The 18,787-nt window shown below is 46.5% G+C and overlaps 1 protein-coding gene across 5 annotated transcripts in view; it reads left to right on the top strand.

The window, feature by feature from the left end:
- ITSN1 (intersectin 1) overlaps positions 1-18,787 on the top strand; it is a 201,592-nt gene that overhangs the window by 34,063 nt on the left and 148,742 nt on the right. For 4 of the 5 annotated variants that reach the window (XM_067565566.1, XM_067565562.1, XM_067565565.1 and 1 more), the window contains exon 2: positions 11,531-11,590. In XM_067565566.1, the coding sequence (XP_067421667.1) occupies positions 11,563-11,590 (28 nt within the window). In that variant the 5' untranslated portion in view covers positions 11,531-11,562. Of the gene's footprint in view, positions 1-7,287; positions 7,462-11,530; positions 11,591-18,787 lie in introns of all 5 variants that reach the window. The other variant, XM_067565564.1, reaches the window with a different exon arrangement.

Genomic DNA, 18,787 nt, shown 5'->3' with positions numbered 1-18,787 from the left:
TACACTCTGCTATTACCAAGGTTATCCCCAGCTGTTTAAAAGACTATTTTAAGTGCTCTACAATCCATATGCTTTCCCAGATTGTCTTGGAATTTTAGTGCCTTGTGGAATTCAGGGTTGGGTTAGTGGTCCAAATTTGTGGTCACATGAACAAGGGGTTCCCAATATAAAACCATCTTGAAAACTCCTTTACAGACTCATCTGGTTCTAACTTTTTGGGCACACTTAGAATCATAGAATATTAGAGTTGGAAGGGACCTCAGGAGGTCATCTAGTCCAACCCCCTGCTCAAAGCAGGACTAACCTCAGCTATATCATCCCAGCCAGGGCTTTGTCAAGCCTCAGCTTAAAAACCTCTACAGATGGAGATTCCACCACCTCCCTAGGTAACCCATTCCAGTGCTTCACCACCCTCCTAATGAAAAACTTTTTCCTAATGTCCAACCTAGACCTCCCGCCCTGCAACTTGAGACCATTGCTCCTTGTTCTGTCATCTGCCACCACGGAGAACAGCCTAGCCCCATCCTCCCTGGAACCCTGTTTCAGGTAGTTAAAGGCTGCTATCAAATCCCCCCTCATTCTTCTCTTTTGCAGACTAAACAAGTCCAGTTCCCTTAGCCTCTCCTCATAAGTCCTGTGCTCCAGCCCCCAATCATTTTTGTTGCCCTCCGCTGTACTCTCTCCAACTTGTCTACATCCTTTTTGTAGTGGGGGGCCCAAAACTGGACACAATACTCTAAATGCGGCCTTACCAATGCCGAATAGAGGGGAATAATCATTTCCCGCGACCTGCTGGCAATGCTCTTCCTAATGCAGCCCAATATGCTATTAGCCTTCTTGACAACCAGGGCACACTGCTGACTCATATCCAGCTTTTTATCCACTGTTATCCCCAGGTCCTTTTCTGCAGAACTGCTGCCTAGCTGGTCGGTCCCCAGTCTATAGCTGTGCATGGGATTCTTCCTTCCTAAGTGGAGGACTCTGCACTTTTCTTTGTTGAACCTCATTAGATTTCTTTTGGCCCAATCCTCCAGTTTGTTTAGATCCTCCTGTATCCTATCCCTACCTTCCAGGGTATCTACCACTCCCCCCAGCTTAGTGTCATACGCAAACTTGCTGAGGGTGCAATCTACCCCATCTTCCAGATCATTAATGAAGACGTTGAACAAAACCGGCCCCAGGACCGACCCCTGGGGCACTCCGCTTGTGACCCAGCTAGACATGGAGCCATTGATCACTACGTTGAGCCCTATGCTCTAGCCAGTTCTCTATCCATTTTATAGTCCATTCATCCAACCCATACTTCTTTAACTTGCTGATAAGAATACTGTGAGAGACAGTATCAAAAGTTTTGCTAAAATCAAGATATATCACATCTACCGCCTTCCCTACATCCACAGAGCCAGTCACCTCATCATAGAAAGATGATTATGGCTCTGATCCTTCCTAATCCGATTTAAGTGCTTTAGGATTTCTCAGGTTGTGCACAGCAGCCACTGCTCATTTGGAGAAGCAGTATTAACAAATTTAGGGTTAAGTTTAGATCTCCATGTCAGCACAAGCTAAACTAATGTTTCAAAAGTGTGAGATGCACATGTGCTGCAAGACTAGGGTTTTCTGGAAGCCAGGGGTTTGCAGGCCATCTATTCTCATGGAAGCTGTGTGGCTCAAGATAAGAGAAGGTGTTATCCTTGCTCTCTGCCTGAATTCTGCAGGGTCTCCTTTTAGGAAGCTTTGCTCTGAACCAAAATTTCTGGCTTAAGTGAGATATTTTAAAGTTCTCTAAAATCCACATGCAGACTCTGATTTTTACTTCAGAAGTATTGTTCAGGAAATTAGCATTAATTAGAGATAAGAGGAAGACTCAAGTAAACAGTTAAGATAGTATAATCATGCCTCTCAATCATTTCCTAAAGAGTGGGACTGTGTGATCAAAGGAAAAAAAGTTGCTCTATCATTTGGTCCAGGGGTTCTTGATACACAGTCCCACTAATGTTGTTTATAATATTTTCAGTTCTTAACTTTTTTGGAGCAGAACTTAGGGACTTTGGGAAGGGGGGGACTCAGAGCAGTGGGGGGGGGGGAGCAAAGGGGGTGAGAAGTTGGGTGGGACAGTGCAGGGTGAGGGCCTGTGCTTCATTGGCCTGTGCTCTGGCACACCTACAGGAAACAGCACATTCCTTGTTGATGGCTCTTACAACAAGGCAATTGTCCAAGCACTGTCTTTGAAAACCCAGGTTGACTAGAGCTTTGATGAAGAACTTGGTTTTCAAAAGTAGTTTTTCTACAATCCCTTAACAACTAAAAGATCCTTCTCAAAAGGACCCTTTACGTCTGAGTGCTCAGAAGTGCTGGCAGAGCAGAACTATAAGGAGGAAGGTTGCGCTAGTTGGGAGAACAGGGGGTGGCGCATAAACATCTGTGCCTCCCTCTACAGATACCGCCCACAGTTCTTTGAGACAGAAGGAGGGTACTTCCCTTCCCTCCATTTCTTCCCAATTGGAGAGAAATGAGCCCAACACTTTCTGCCTTCCCCACATTGCTTCAGGAAGTGGGGAAGGAACACTAAAGCTCGCTATTCCTTCCCCCTGTGCTACTGCTTCTGGGAGGGGAAGTCAGGAGAGTGGGGGGATGAGGGGAAGGCGGGTCATTGTGCTGTGGGGGGATGCAAGTGAGTTTTAGTTTTGCCTTCACATCTGTCTCCCCTTTAAAACATGCCCCCATAGTGCTGGGACCAGGATGGGGAGTTGGGAATGAGCATGTTTGGGGCTTGGCCCAGTACACAGCACCAAGATATTTGGGAGCTGAGAACAAGCATGCTCTGAGCATGTGCAGAGTCCCTTCCCCACGTCCTAGAGTCAGGTTTGGGTTAGGGACTTTGCATCTTTGCTCTCCTGTCTTTTATTGTGTCCAGGTAGGCTATGAGCAGTTCATGTACCCATTACCGCTCCATGGCCCCACCATGCCTACTAGGGCATGCAGTAGCAAGGAGCAGAATAGAACTCTGTGTGTATGCACACGAGACTGAGATTAGGGGGACTTGGAGCAGCAGGGGTGATCAGAGCAATGAGCATGACAAAGGAAATATTGGAGGAGTTGAAACATTGAGAAATATGGGCAGTCCGAACTGAGAGAGAGGAACGTGCATGTGTTGGAGCAGTGCATGGAAGAGTGGTACAGAGGAGGTTATATCTGTGTGGTGGGAAAGGTGGGACATCAGCATTTTCCCCCATGATAGTACCCTACATTGTTCCTGCATCTTCAACCTTTGGTCCTATGCCATTGACTACCTCTGCAGGGAGAGGCGGCAGAACTGGCTTGTGCTGGACAGGCAGTGAGGTGCAGGAGACCAGGAGGCGATGCAGAGGCACCGAAAGGACTAACATGTAGCCAGTGTATTCTGTGGCTTGGTTAATCACTGCCAAGAAGCTGGAGGCAGTGGAGGAGGAAAGCTGGGCTGTGGCATATGGGGATGCTGAAAAATTATTTAGAAAAATCCAACTGTCTCCGATCCTAGCGAGCGCTCCCTGATGGCTGCTCACTAGAAATGTAAGGGGAATCCAAGCCTTGGCTGCTCTGGATCGCCTTGGGGTGTTTCAAGCTCCTGGAGTCTGAACAGAGTTCAGCCACTGCCTCAATATTGGATTACCTAAGCAGTCTCAGGGCACAGACCCCCTATCTGGCACTCCCCTCTGAGTGTTGGAACCTACTGTCCAGCTGCCTAGTCCCCCTTGAGGCAGTGCTGACCCTTCAGACTCCCTGCTGTTTGAACACGCCCTTCTCCCAGAACTCCACCCCAAAGGGGTGAAGCTTTTAGTTTACAATTTAACTACAGTTATGTCCACATGAAATACTTGTACCTCACCAGGAATATGAAAGAGTTCTTACTCCTCCATTGTGCACTATCCATTAACAGGTCAATAGAGTAATAGGAATTGAAACTTCCTTGAAGAGGATGTGGCTAGTTTTATAGGCTAGTTTCCTGTTGGTGGAGGAAGGTAAGTCATAGCTATCTCAAGTATTGCTACTCTGTTTACTTGTATGGTGGTGAATGGATAGTGCACAATGGAGGAGTAATACCTCTTTCATATTCCTGGTTTAAGTACAAGTATTTTATGTTATCTTTGTGGGCACTATCCATTCACCACCATACAAGTCAATAGAGTAATAATACTTGAGACAGCTATGACTCCAGCAGATAAAAACCACATCCTTCACAAGGAAGTTGAAATTATGGCAAAATATCCTTCGGCAGGATGCTATTTGAGATAATCACAGACTTAGAGGATTGTGTTTCTATGTAACTATAGGAAAGTCTGAGGGCTAAACATTGAGCTTGAAAAAGCCAGTCTCCACCAGAGTGAGAAGTTTTTCCTGTCAGTTGTGGGGACCTAAATATATCAGTTTCCTGTAATTTAAGCTTCTGTTTATAAACAAAAAAGATCAATATTTCTGGAAGCTACTAGTTATTTTGGATATCTGAATTGTTGGGTGTCCAGCTTGAGACATCTTTAAGGAGCCTGAGTTAGCCAGCGGGTATTCAGCATTCACTGAAAAATCAAACACCCTACTCAGTATCTTGATGTGAGCAGTTAAAAAAATAATTTTTTTTTCCGTTTTGGCCAAGTTTTCAAATGCAAATGTCTTCAGGAATTTGAAAAGCCTCTAGAGATGCCTGAAGCTTTTTGCAAGCTGCAGAGTGAAATTAACAAGGCTAATCAGTTTTATTGCTCTCATTCAAAACACTTTGGGCAGCAGTGAAGCTGTTAAGAATCATGTCATTTATCTACACATGTAGACTTGTAACAATTAACAAATTTACAGCCATTTAAGATAATTCAAGTCTTAGGTCAGCACTCTTCAGTGAAGTTTCCTCTGAACTGTCATTTAGTGTCAAAACCCTGTTACCAGGCTGTACATGTTGCCCGATAAATCCCCTTAAAAGAACATCTGCATGCAGAGAATGAAAAATAAGGCTTAGTTTTATAACTTGAGTCCTCCATTGAAACACTACTAATAGTTTTCCAAGGTATGCCATCAATTGAGTCGAGTGGAAGAACTACAGTACTTCTCACAATGTCACACAAACATTTAAGTACCATCCCAGGTGGGGAACAAGAATGGTTAACCCCTGTTTTAAAAAATTAGAAAACTAATAGGGTTAAGTGTCTTGCCTACGGTCAGAGTAGGCTAATACCATGGTTAGAAATGGAATCCAGAACACCTGACTGAGCCCTGTGCATTAACCAATAAAATGTATTTTCTCTCAGATGAATAGTGGGACAACAGTCCAAGTAGCACTATAATGTACAATCTAAAAATGAAAGTGGCTAATTAGCATGTGGCTGAGAAGTGACAGGACCAAAAGTTCTTTTGATGTGTTTTTCCCACCCTCTCCCCCGCCAGCATGCTGGTGTAAGAGGGAAAGTATGTGTTAGTGGTACTACTACAATAACTTCTACAGCAGCATTTCTCAAATGCAGCCACCAGTGGGTTTTCCTGTGGCCATAACAGCCTCCTGGGCAGAGATGAGGGAGGGGGTCAAAGCAGTGGCCTCTCCCTGCAGCAGCCAGGAGCTTTGATGGCAGGCTTCACCTTCCCCCCCGCCTCCCCCCTCCCCCCCGCCATTCAGCCTTGGTACTCTGGTGATGGGCTCAGTGCTTCAGCCCTGGAGCCCTCCCTCCCCAGCTTCAGCACTGTGCCTCTGAGCTTCCACTTCCCTCTTCTCCCTTGATTCCAGCTGTGGGGCTCCGGCTCTGGGCTGGCCTCACTGGGCACCATGGTCAAGAGGCAAGGAGTGGGGTGAACCTGGGGTGCAAGGCCATGGAAGGGAGCTGAGGGCAGTGTTTGGGGGGAGAGGCGAAGCAGCAGGGGCCAGAGGAGAACTGTAGGGGAAAGCAGTGGGGGCTAGAGATGATGGGGGGTGACCGGGGGAGGCAGTGGGGCCCAGCGGCACCAAAATACAACTGCATTATTTTTATTCTTGAGTCTGCAAAAAAAGAACAATCCAACCTTACATAAATAAATTACAGTGATTTGGGCATGTATATGTGCATATTTATTTGCTTTTCCTAAAGTAAATTAAGTATTTTAGGAGAATTTGTCAGATTGGCTACCAGCAAGAGTTGGTGCCTGCACTCGGAGGCCACCAAAACATTTGTTCTGAGAACCCCTGTGCACCAGTCAGGATCCTCCATTGGGCTAGGTGCTGTCTAGACGTAGTAAGACAGTGTCTGTCCTGACCAGTTCAGTTTAATTTTATAAGATGTAACAAGTGGGGTTAACAAAAAGGGTGGAGGCCAGCAAAGGCAGCAGTGATAAAATCATTTGAATATACAGGCTAGGTAGTGCTCAACAAAATGCATCTGATCTGATTTTTTTTTTTTTTTTTTGTATATGTATAATATGCAGGTGTGGTGATTTGGGAACGTCTGTGTACAATTGATTAATTCTGTTTGATATTGGAGATTCTATATCTTAATTTGATGGCAAACTCCATTTTGTTAATAAGACTGCTCTTTGCCTTCCTTCTGTCTTTTTACCCATATAAAATTCCAAGGGGTGGTGGCCAGGGTCGGGTCTCACAGCTGGTGACATGCCACATAACCACCCCTTGACGGGGTTGTGATCCCCCAGTTTGAAAACCAATGAGTTAGCATCTCTGGCTACTTTGCCTGCCTCCCTGCTAGGCTGTGGGAGCTGCAGGGGGATTGGGATAGAAGTTTGACTGGCTATGTCTGAGCCTAAGTGAGTGTCTAGCAAAGAATGGCTCTCTTCTCCCACATAGCCGCCCAGGGGGAGGAGAAAAAAGGAGAAGCTGAGAACCAACAATCAGCTATGGCTCCCTGCATCTCTGCCCCAGCTTGGGGTCAGCTTAATATGTTCCAGTTGGCAAAATATTCACAAGGGACCACTTGCTAGATAACAACATGCTCCAAGTCACTCACCATCCTCTGCATGGAGGGTGTGACATGTAGGAGTTGGCACTGCCATCTCTAAGCCATTTTGGAGTCTCCTTCACATTGAGGAATCGCCAGCAACAGATGTGTGAGTGGCTTCCACTTTTTGAACCACCAGAATACTGCAAAAGGAGAGAAGCAGGGCTCAGAATCTACTCTAAAGTATTGATTTGTGACCTGTTGACCTTTTTGATATAACATGTTTGGTCCTTAGGCTGAAAAGCTGTGGCATTATTGCTGAAGTATATTTTTTCCTCCTTTCCTTTGCAGAGTAACCCTCTCTCTCTTCCCCTCATCCTGTTCTTTTCTTTTCCCTTTCCATCAACAGCATCCCAGACTCCAGTGGCATGCTGTTTGCTTCCAGTGACATAAAGAAAACACCTTGAACAGAGAAGCTGGGGAGCTGCACAAGAAGTGAATGGAACAGAGCCAACAATAACATCCTTAACACATTAGTTAAAAAGAAAACATGCTGACAGCCCAGATAACTTTTCTATGAAAGGTGACACGCTCATTTTAGCTAGTAGGCTGCTATATTTTTCAGTAAACTTCTTTCCTGCAAGCTTTTTTCTTTATATAATAAACTTGAGTGGAGATGAAATCAAACCTTTAGGCAGTTACTTTTAACAGATTCACTGTCAGTTATATGAAGCAAAATATATCTTCAGTGCTGCCCCTTGTACCTGCCAATAGCTGGTTGATGCCCTTGATGTACCTATCCTCTGCATGGGAATGTGGCCTATGAAAGTGCCAGTATGAACATGCCTTAGAATGTAATCATATTCTATTGCTGCATGAACTTGTAGGGGAAACATACAGCTGTGAGGTTAATATGAGCTTAATAATCTAATAGTTTCAAAGCTTGTATGCATCATTTCTGGACCGTTGGGAGGTTTGGTGTTGGATATAGTGGTGGGTTTTCTGTTTTTTATGAATGGTTTTACTAGTCAGAAATAGTGGATTGGAGTACGCTGCATGTTGAAGTGGATATTCTCTATTTTTTGTAAATTAAGTGACAAATATGTTAGGAGAAAATGTCAAACTTACAGTTCTCCCCAACTGACACTAGACCAAAAAGGATAACTCGGGGTGGCCAAGAGTTCTGTGTTACTCCTCCCAGGTAAACTTTAAAATACCATGTGCAGTTTTTTGTTGACAGTAAAAACCAAATATTTTAAGCAAAATAATAGATAGCGTTTATGAACAATATTAAGCAATACTAGAATAACTTGGTAATGGCAAGATTTTTTTTTCTGATTTAAAACTAAATAGTGCAAAAGGAAAAGTTCAGAGTTTGCATTTCCCTTTAAAAGCATACAGTTTATTTATATACAGTAGAACTCAGAATTACAAACACCTCAGGAATGGAGGTTGTCCATAACTCTGAAATGTTTGTAACTCTGAACAAAACGTTATGGTTGTTCTTGCAAATGATTGCAACTGAACATTGACTTAATACAGCTTTGAAACTTTAGTATGCAGAAGAAAAATGCTGCTTTTAACTATCTTAATTTCAACAGTTTCCTTAACTTGTCAAATCTTTTTTTTTTTTTTAAAAAAAAGGAAAGTTAAATAGTTTACATTTAACACAGTACTGTACTGCATTTGCTTTTTTTGTCTCTTCTGTTGCCTGGTTGCAAACTTCTGATTCCAAATGAGGTGTGTGGTTGACTGGTCAGTTCATAACGCCGATGTCCGTAATTCCGAGGTTCTACTGCACATGCGTGTGCACACTCACACGCCGTAGACACATTCCAAATGCATAAGATGTAATCTCTATCCCAAAGAGCTTTCCTCCTGAAAGACAGATTTTTTTTGGTGGTTTTTTAAATAAAATCCCAAACCACTCTAGCATTATAATGCAATCAAAACTCTAACTCTACTAAGAGTTGTTCCCTCTTTTTACACATAAGGAAAACTGAGCTTTCAGACCTAACTGCATGCACAGTCAAATCTTTGAAGGTCTTCAACCCTCTATGAAGCTAAGTGCCCCTGGAATTTCCTTGGGTATAAACAAATTAAACCTCCTATAACAAGTAAGCATTACATTCTCAACAAACTTAAATTGCTGTATTTCTGGGCTATGTTAAACTCTCTCTCTTTCCCTCTCCCCACCATTATATCTCTTAGTATGTCTGTCAGTCTTCAGTCAAATTTTTCCAATAGTTCAAGTTTAAATTTCAGCTCTTTCTACTTCTGTCACTTCTTTTCAAGATACTTTCCTGTTTGTGCCTCTCTAACTGCTTATTTCACTCACTCCCTGCTCACCTTTCTCTCTAGCATTCTCTCTGCTATTTGGTACAGCTTTATGCATTCCTAAGCATTGCGCAGGTCACTAGTTGTAAGATTTTTGTCCATCACTGGTGCATGCAAGGATGAAGTGATAAGCTCTCTTCCTGTGAAGTTCTTGAGCTACATATGAGAGATTCTCTCCCTTCAAATGACTGAACTCTGCAATTCATGCAAGCACTGTTCTGCCCCAATATTCATAATTTTTTTATCTTGTAAAATGCAAGTAGGCGAAATGGATTGTTAGTTTGTGTTTTTGTTCCTTTTACTTATCAAGTCTGTCTTGTGTTCTCCCTGGTTGTAATTTTCTCCTCAACTGCCCACCTCTGGTTCCCTTTTCTTTCTACTTCTTTCCTTGTCTTTCTGCAAACACTCCCACACAGTAAACAGTTGAAGGATACAGGAGAAGCTCCTCTATTTTTCTGCTCCCTTTCTTCCTTCTTAACATTTTAAGTGAGAATAAAATTCTGTGCCACACTGATTCAGTAGTATGTCTATGGAGCTAAGATACTTTGCATAGGAAACTGTTCTAGCATGAGAAATCAGATCCAGAATACACTGGAGGAAGGAGGGGGGGCGGGCATGGTGTTGTCTGCAAAATACTTGATAGTGAAGCAGAAGCAAAAGGTTAAAGTGCTAATCATTTAAAGTTGGAAGGGCTTTTGGAAGAATTACTATTATTGACTAAACAGTTAAATATTAAAATCTAAGTTGTATTATGATATCAATATACTGGTTTGAATAAGAGACATGATTTTAAGGTTCTTATATATTGAAGGAATTGGACACTAGTCTTACGATTAGAAAAACTTTAATGTAGTTTGAAAGCAGAATTCAGAGTTCTCATTCCATAAACATTGACTAAGTGCAGTAGTAACTTTCACAGATAAATCAATTACAGATTACAATTACTATCCTATCTTGACACTAGTCTCTTCCTTTGTCATTTCTTCCCCTGCTTCCTAAATTACAATTTGATGCAGGAACTTGGTTTTCATCACATTGTCACTACTATTGAAAACAAAGTTGTTTTTTGTTTTTTTCCCCCAGTGACAACAGTGGAGGTGAGTGTACGTAGTAGGTTTAGGAGTTGGGAATCAGCAGAATATCAGAAAGGCTTAAAGAAAGACTGCTATGAAATTCAAACAAAACAAAACAAAAAAAAGCAAAACTACTGTTGCAAGTTAATGCCATTCTTTTGGTACTTTTGTACTTTAATGATTTTGATAAATTTCTGCTGCTATTTAAGCAGCCTAAATTATTCTCCCTTCAGTTCTCTTTTCTTTTGCTTTTCTTCTGTTGTCTGGAAAACACAGTGGAATCTAGTAGGACAGGAGGTAGCTCATTCACTGTTTTTGTGACTCTGTCACTGACCATTGGCCTTCTGGCTCAGTTAATGTCACTTTTTGTGTGGAATAAGAAAAATGCCCATTTTAAAAAAAAAAGAAAAGTTAAACTCACATACTCTCTGGCATTACTTTAACTTTGAAGAATAAGCAGTATTAAATAAGTAAACATTTTCAGTGGATGCATGGTGTTCCCACCAAATAATCTGCCTTGTAATGTCATTTTTGGAGTGTTTTTACAGTAGTTTAATTTACACTTTCTTTAGGTTGAATTAATTTGTTTACAAAATAAGTGCTATAGCTGGGTGCAAAATAGTTTTATTTGCATTCTAGTCTTTAGTTTCAATTTTTTTTCTTATGTACTTGTAAAAATCACAAAAAGATACTGTATTGAGCATATGGTGTGTCTCAAAGATTCTTCGTCAAACAAAGTAACATAAAAATGGCTCCTTGGAGTGCATTTTCATCAGCTGTGGAATTAATGTCTGATTCTTGCACTTGAATAGGACAGAGATGTTGTACCCAATGGACGTAATGTGGTTTTGAGCAACTTGTTCTGCTGTTGCTAGAATCTTATCTGTTTTGTATGACTGATATAACTCTCTTCCCTACTACATCACTCTTCTATTATAAATAAGAGTACTTAGCTCTTGAGAACATTTTTATTACAAGAGTTAAATGTAGTTATTCACTAGTAAAGGCAAACAGCAGAAATGTGTGGGCTGTGGCAAAAACAGGATGCATTAGTTTCTGCACAACTAACAGTTTCATTAATCTTGCCTTTATACAGTGCCACCATCTTAGTTACCCTTATTTTTTCATATAACACCTGATTATATAACTATAATAAAGCATGTTTTAAAAATTGAAGATCTATTGTATTATATCTTTGCAATGAAGATCTATTTATCTTAACATGTTGCCTTTCTGTTTTAGGCATCTATTATCAAGCTAAAAGTGACTGAACCATGGCTCAGTTTCCAGCACCTTTTGGAGGTAAGATTTTTTTGTTGTTGGATTTGTTTTTAAATCAGAAAACTTACATTCCTTTCCAAATGTATTTTAGACAGTAATGGCCATGAGACCTATTCATCTAGTGTTTAGCCAACTGCCCTCCTCGTACTCTAAGGTGGTATTTCTGCAGAGCCTATAGGGAGCACAAATAAAACTATGTAGACGTGTACTATCTCAGACCCTATTCAACAGAAAACCTATGCAGTTTTCTTCATACTAAGGTCCACAGATCAGTTACAATGGATACTTCTATCCTGCTTGCCGCTTGGGGCACAGCCAGGCGTGTCATTCACTGGCAGTATCCCATCCCTTAAAATTCCCTTCACTTTTATGTGCCTCCCCTTTGTCTGGTGACCAGGCATCCCCGCTGCAGAGCTTTTCTGAGGAAATTCTAAACTGTATTTCACGTTTTTAGACTATCATTTTGGCTCAATAATTTGTCTAATTCCCAGGGCTGCACTTGATTATTTTTTGTGGGGGAAGATTTCCCCTCAGTTCCACTTCCTCTTTTGAGATATTTGCAGCTGTTGGTATCCCTGCAGGCTTCAGGGAGAGACCTAGGCCAAGAGGAGATAGAGGCAGAGAAGGAAGGTTCTCTGTCTCTTGTCTGTCCGTCGTGTGCACGCGCGTGCGCGCGCACACACACACACACACACACACACACCCCCCTACCTCCACTGAGTATCTTGTTGGGAGCTCAGCCATTGGTTGCCTTTGCCTCTTCCCTGCCTGCCTCCAATAGGAAAGGAGGTGGGCAGGATTGTACAAGAACTGGCTTTAGGGGCAAGCAGTCCTCCATCCTGAGCCCAATCTCATAATGGGAGCAACACTGGATGGGCAGCATGCCAAATGGAAAATCATGCCTGAGTCCCTATAGCCCACACCAACACCCGTATAGCTACCCCACTGACTGGGGAGCTCAGCTGTCGCCCTCTTCTGCTTCCATGTAGGTCGCAGATAGAGGGCACTGAACACTGCCAAAACCAGCTTCCTCCTGCCACCTGTATAACATCCCCTTCCTCCACTCAGGGATGTCTACTCATATGCCAGGCTGAGAACTGTAGGGCTAGCACAGACTATCTGGGCCATGTAGATCTCATGCAGTATAGAAGAGCAAAGCTCCGGGGAGACAAAAAGTCTAGCCTCTTTGAGGGCAGGCAGATTGATAGCCATTTGAAATATATTTTTAAAGCAAACTCTGAGCCCAATTACACTTCCCTTGCTGAAGCTTGGCAGTCTGGCATGCCCCTGCATCCTGTGTGCCACCAACTAAAAGAGCAGAACATGGATACTTTGTCCTGGCAAAAGATGCAGATTTTCTGTTCACACACCCACCAGCCAATTGGTTTGTGGTCCAGGCATCAACAGAATGTGCTAGACAACAGCACTTCAAATTGAGCCCTGCGGATTGAATGGCCAAGAAATTTGACCTAATGGGATGCAAGGTCTATACTTAACCAGTTACCAGGCTATACTGGCGAAATACAACTTCTACACATCCATCACACTGGCAGACTTTCAGGCTTCTCTTCCAGAAGACAAACAGTCAGTTCCAATCTTTGGTTGAGGAAGGCAAGCTGGTGGCTAAGGTCACTCTTTAGGCTTCACATGGAGTCAGCGGACACAGCATCTCGCTCATTGGCCTCGGGTGTGGTACTCTGCAGAGATTCGTGACTGCAGACTTCAGGGTTCCTGAAGAAGGTCCAGATCACATTGAAGGACCTCCCCTTTGGTAATCAAAAGCTTTTCAGTGATAAAACTGATGAGTCTGCACTCACTTAAGGACTCTCACACCACTCTGTGGTCCTTGGGCTTTACACGCCAACTCCAACTCCCCACCAGTACCAATCCTCTTTCTGACCCTGGTACCCTCTCCACCCTGCCTACCAACCTTACCCTCCGTGCCAGCAGGATTAAATGTGTTGCCACCAGTGCTTGCAGTGACCTCAATATCCTGCTGCTACTACCTTGTCTGTTTCCTCATCCTTCCCAAAACGCCAGTCCAAGCATCCATTTTGACTCCTCCCTCGAGACCTGCAACCACTCTCCCCATTTCCTGCAGTCTCTCCAGTCATCTTTGGGAGCCATCTTGCACAATTTGCCTACAACTGGAGAAGGATTACCACCGATCGCTGGGTGTTGTTGTACAATGGGAGTACCTTTAGAGTTTCTTTTCTTTTTCCCCCCTCATCTCCCCTCCCTCCCGTGCAACAACGGGAGACCCATCACAACACACTTTCTCCTCCAAGAGGAAGCAAACACCCTCCTCCAGAAGGGTGCAATAGAATGTGTTCCACGTCAATACCATGGCTGTGGATTTTACTCACTCTATTTCCTCATACCGAAGAAAGGGGGCAGTCTTTTGCCCCATTTAAACCTCTGGGCTGTAAACCAATTCATCCACAAGTTCCAATTCCACATAGTTACACTTCCCCAGATTCTCCTTTGCCTTTCCCCAGGAGCCTGGTTTGTGGCTCTCGATGTGAAAGATGCTTATTTTCATGTGGATGTACCCACCCATCGCAAATACGTTCACTTCACAGTAGCCACTCACACTATCAGTTCCAAGTTCTTCCATTCTGAATAGCCACTGTTCAACACATCTTCATGAAAGTCTTTGAGGTAGTGGCAACTTATGAGATATGTAGGCCACTTGTTCCCATATTTAGACGATCAGCTCCTAGTTGTGTTGTCCTGGGAATGCCTCCTGACCACCAACTGTACCGTACAAAACTTCCTTGCAAGCCTGCGTCAACAAGGACAAGTCACCCTCATGCCATCTGCAAACTCACTTTCATAGGAACTCGACTGAAATCCCTTGTAAAATGGGCCTTTCTGCCAACAGATCGCTTCACAGCCCTCACTTCCCTCATTGCACAACTCTGCTGCTCCCACCCCCCATGTCTCTGACAGTGCCTCTCCCTCTGAGGCCATATGACGGCCTGCATCTCTGTCACCCTACATGCGATGTTTTCAGGTATGGCTGAGTACCATCTACAACCCACAAATGGACCACCTCCATGAACGGGTACTTTTCCTCTCCTTGATTTTAACTTCCCTTGCTTGATGGTGCAACCCGGCCAGGATTATGGCCGGCACCCCCTTCAACACTCCCATGCCCAGTACCACCCTCACAACAGATGCTTCACTTGTAGGATGAGGTGCTCCTCTGCAGATCCACACTGTCCAAGGACTGTGGTCCCCCAGAGAGGCCAGGCTGCACATCAGCATCCTAGAATTATGTGCAGTCCGCCTCGTGTGTCAGGCATTCCTACCTTTCCATCGATCCTGCCAAGAGCAGCTCCTCTCAGACAACATGACGGCAGTCATCTACATAAACAAACAGGGCAGAGGCCTGTCTCCTATCCTTTTGCACAGAAGCCATTCATCTGTGGAACTGGTACCTTAGGCACGACATAACACTCCATGTGGTCCATCTTCTAGGCACTGACAATACCGGTGTGGATGCTCAGTTGTTCTTTCCACAACAACCATGAATGGGAGCTCCACAACCCTGCTCTCCGATTCATCTTTCACCAGTGGGGCATGGCATGCTGGGACCTCTTTGCAAGTCCTACCAACCGCAAACTCCCCCTCTTTTGTTCCGGCAGTGCTCTTGGACACGACTCTTTAGGGGGATGCGCTTCTTCTCCTTTGGTCACCCAACCTCTGGTACACCTTTCGCCCCATATCACTCCTTCCACAGATCATCTGCAAAAATACAACAAGACTGTGCAGTCCTCATCGCTCCTTTCTGACCTTGCCAGTGTTGGTTCACCAACCTCCTTCGTCTCTTGGTTTACCGGCCGATTCACCTTCCTCCTCCTCGAATCTCCTCTCACAGCAACACTGCCAGCTCCCCAACCCAGAACCACTTTACCTCATGGCCTGGTATTTGGATGGGGCTCATGAGTTGACAACATGTGCTCAACACTAGTACTCAACATCCTTTCACATAGAAGGCACCCATCCACTAGAGCATGTTACCAGGCAAAGTGGAAACACTTCATGGTGTGGGTGGTCTATCTCTGTCACCCCTCAACCCAGTCTCTATCCCTACTATCCTCAACTACCTTCTCCATCTTCGACAGTCAGGCCTTCCCCACTCCTCCATCCAAATCCACCTAGTGGCATTTAGTGTCTTCCTCCCGCCAGTTGATGGGTTTTCCATCTTTAGCCACCTTCCCTTGCCCCGTTTCCTCTATGGTCTCCTCAACACCTTCCCGTCAGTCCAGAAACCCACCCCCATGGAACCTAAACCTCATCCTCTCAACACTCATCAAGCCGCCCTTTGAGCCACTGGCTAGTTGCTCTCTTGCCCACCTCTCCATGAAGGTAATCTTTTTGGTAGCAATCACATCTCCCCAACATATTAACAAGCTAGCAGTTTTGATGGCTGATCCACCCTTCACAATCTTCCATGATGACAAGGTGTCCTTACGACTCCATCCCAAATTCCTACCTAAAATAATCTCTCCATTTCATCTCAATAAATCCATTCACTTCCCAACCTTCTATCCAAAACTGCACGCCTCACAGAGAGAGCAGACTCTGCACTCCCTCGATATCTGTTGCACGTTGGCTTCTATCTTCGAGTGATTGCTCATATGCATTCCAATGTAGGTGTGTGCGCGCCCCGTGCAGAGATTCCCGGAACTTTTTTCCCTAGCAAGCCCCGCATGGCCAGCCTAGGCGCCCCCTGGAGTGCCGCGCTCATATCGCGGTATAAAGGGCGCTGCTGGCTCCGCGGGTCCCCAGTTCCTTCTTTCCGCCTGTGACGGTTGCTGGAACTATCGCCTCTTGCTGCGTGCAAGTAGCTCATTCCCTAGTTATTTACTGGTTTCAAGTTTGTTGTTATATAGTTGTTATAGAGTTAGTTTAGTGTAGTTATAGTGTTAAGTTAGAACCCCGGACGGGGTTCCTTCTACGGGAGTCATGCCGGGCTCCACAGGCTTTAAGAACTGTGTCTTGTGCACTAAAGCCTTTCCTATCAGTGACCCGCATGACCGCTGTCTCCGGTGCCTTGGAGAAGAACACCGTCGAGACAAATGCAGAATCTGCAAGTCCTTTAAGCCTCGCACTCAAAAGGAGCGGGATGCGAGGCTAAAGGCGATTCTTATGGAGTCGGCGCTCCGTCCAGCCTCTGAGCCGTCCCGGTCTCCGTCGGCACCGAGTGTGTCGTCGGTGCGGAGCGCCCCCCCACCGGCACCGCTTTCGGCACCGCAGCGGGTCTCGAAGGGGCCGAAGAAGTTGGCACGGCCCCTGGCCGCACCGGAGGTCTCCCCCCGGCCCTCGCAGGGCGGCGGGAGTACGGAGACGCCCCAGCCAAGGGCCGTAGAGTCTACTCCGGCACCGGGGTCTCCGCGCGGGTTGCCTCCCCCGACTCCTGGGGGTGGGGGAGTGCACCCGCAAGGACCGTCGACGCCAGAGGCGTTTACTGCGGCACGAGCCCTCATGGCCATGCCTATGCCTCCGTCCCCCCCTCGGCCGAGGGAGAAGGGACCCGCGTCTTGAGGCAAACCCACGCTGGGTGGTCTCGGTGGTTGGAGACGTTCCCAATCCAAGTCTCCTTCCAGACGGTCACGGAGGGTGGAGAGCGTCAGCTCCCCTCCGAGCTCCGACTCTCGGTCGTCGAGCGACTCGGCACCGCGGCACCGTGGGCGGTCCCGAGTCCGTCGCCGGAGCCGTGGGTCCAGCTCTAACGTCAGCAGGGACCGGAATTCGGGCTCACACTCTTCGGTGCGGAGCCCGTCCCGGCACCGCTCCAGGTCACCGTCGGTCGTCTCGAAAGGTCCAGAGACTCCGATGGGCCCGGCACCGATGGGCACGGCACCGATGGACATGGCACCGATGGGCCCGGCACCGACATCGGGGCGACTGGACTCCCCTCAGCGTCGCCATCGTCGGCACCGCTCTCGGTCCTGAGGGGGTAAGCGGCATCGCAAGTCCTCTCGCCGCAGGGGCAGGTCTGCTACATCGTCATCGTCGTCCCCGACCTCCTCGTATCGCCGGCACCGCAGACGTTGGCACCGGTCCACGTCGTCCTCCTCGGACCGCTCCCCGCATCGGCGACATAAGCGACGCACGGGGGCTCCAGCGACCAGAAGGCCGTGCGGCTGCATCAGCCTTCTCTGCAAGCCCCCGGGTGGACCCAGGGGCCTTGGCAGTGGCCGTATTGGGGGCCCTGGAATGCCCCTATGCCCCAGGGCTCGGTGTCACTACAATCGGTGGTGGCCCCCCCAGTACCCCCGCCCCCTAAAGCTCAAGAACAGGGTTCGGAGGATTCGGACCCAGGGGAGGGACCCTCCACTGCACCCTTACCTTTCTCTTCCTCCTCATCGCCAGATGAGGCAGCAGCCAGGGATCGTAAGGGCCCCCTGTTTGATTTCAGGGCCCATCAAGACCTCCTAAAGAGGGCTGCTGAGAACTTGGGTATGGAGTTTAAGCTCATGTCTGAGGAGGAGGACCCCATCTTTGGGCCCTCGAGCTCTGTGGGGCCCTCACGGGCGACCTTGCCAGTACATGACAATGTCATGAAGATTGCAAGGAAGCTCTGGCAGACCCCCTCCTCTCTGCCCTCCACTTCCAAGAGGGTGGAACGGAAGTATTATGTTCCCAAGGAACCATTTGAGTTCCTCTATAACCACCCCGCGCCGAGCTCCCTCGTGGTCGATGCGGCCAACCAGAGGGACCGTCAGGGGAACCAAGGTAGCACTCCCAAGGATAAGGAGGGTCGTAAGCTGGATTTATTTGGGAGGAAAATCTACTCTACTGCGGCGCTGCAGTTTAGAGTAGCCAACCACCAGGCCCTGTTTGGGAAGTACAATAAGAACCTGTGGGCCTCAATGCAGAGGTTTGCCTCCCAGCTGCCCCCCGACCAGGAGGCGGATTTCTCCACTATCCTCCAGGAGGGGGCCGCGGTGGCTACCGCTGCGCTACAGTCGGCTAGCGACGCAGCGGACACCGCCAGTAGAGCGATGGCCTCGGCGGTCGTGATGTGCCGCTGTTCGTGGCTTCAGGCTTCTGGCCTCACCCAAGAGGTTCAGCAGGCCATTCAGGACTTGCCGTTTGATGGCCTGGGTCTGTTTTCTGAGAAGACAGACGACAAACTCCACGCACTCAAGGACTCTCGGGCCACCCTGAAGTCCCTCGGGTTGTATACCCCCCAGGCCTCCAGAC

The sequence above is a fragment of the Emydura macquarii genome, unplaced genomic scaffold (assembly GCF_026122565.2).
Source record: "Emydura macquarii macquarii isolate MOO-44397 ecotype Brisbane River unplaced genomic scaffold, CSIRO-AGI_Emac_v2 contig_2681, whole genome shotgun sequence".
In the NCBI taxonomy this organism is placed as follows: Eukaryota; Metazoa; Chordata; order Testudines; family Chelidae; genus Emydura; species Emydura macquarii.
This window is presented reverse-complemented; position numbering and strand designations above follow the sequence as displayed.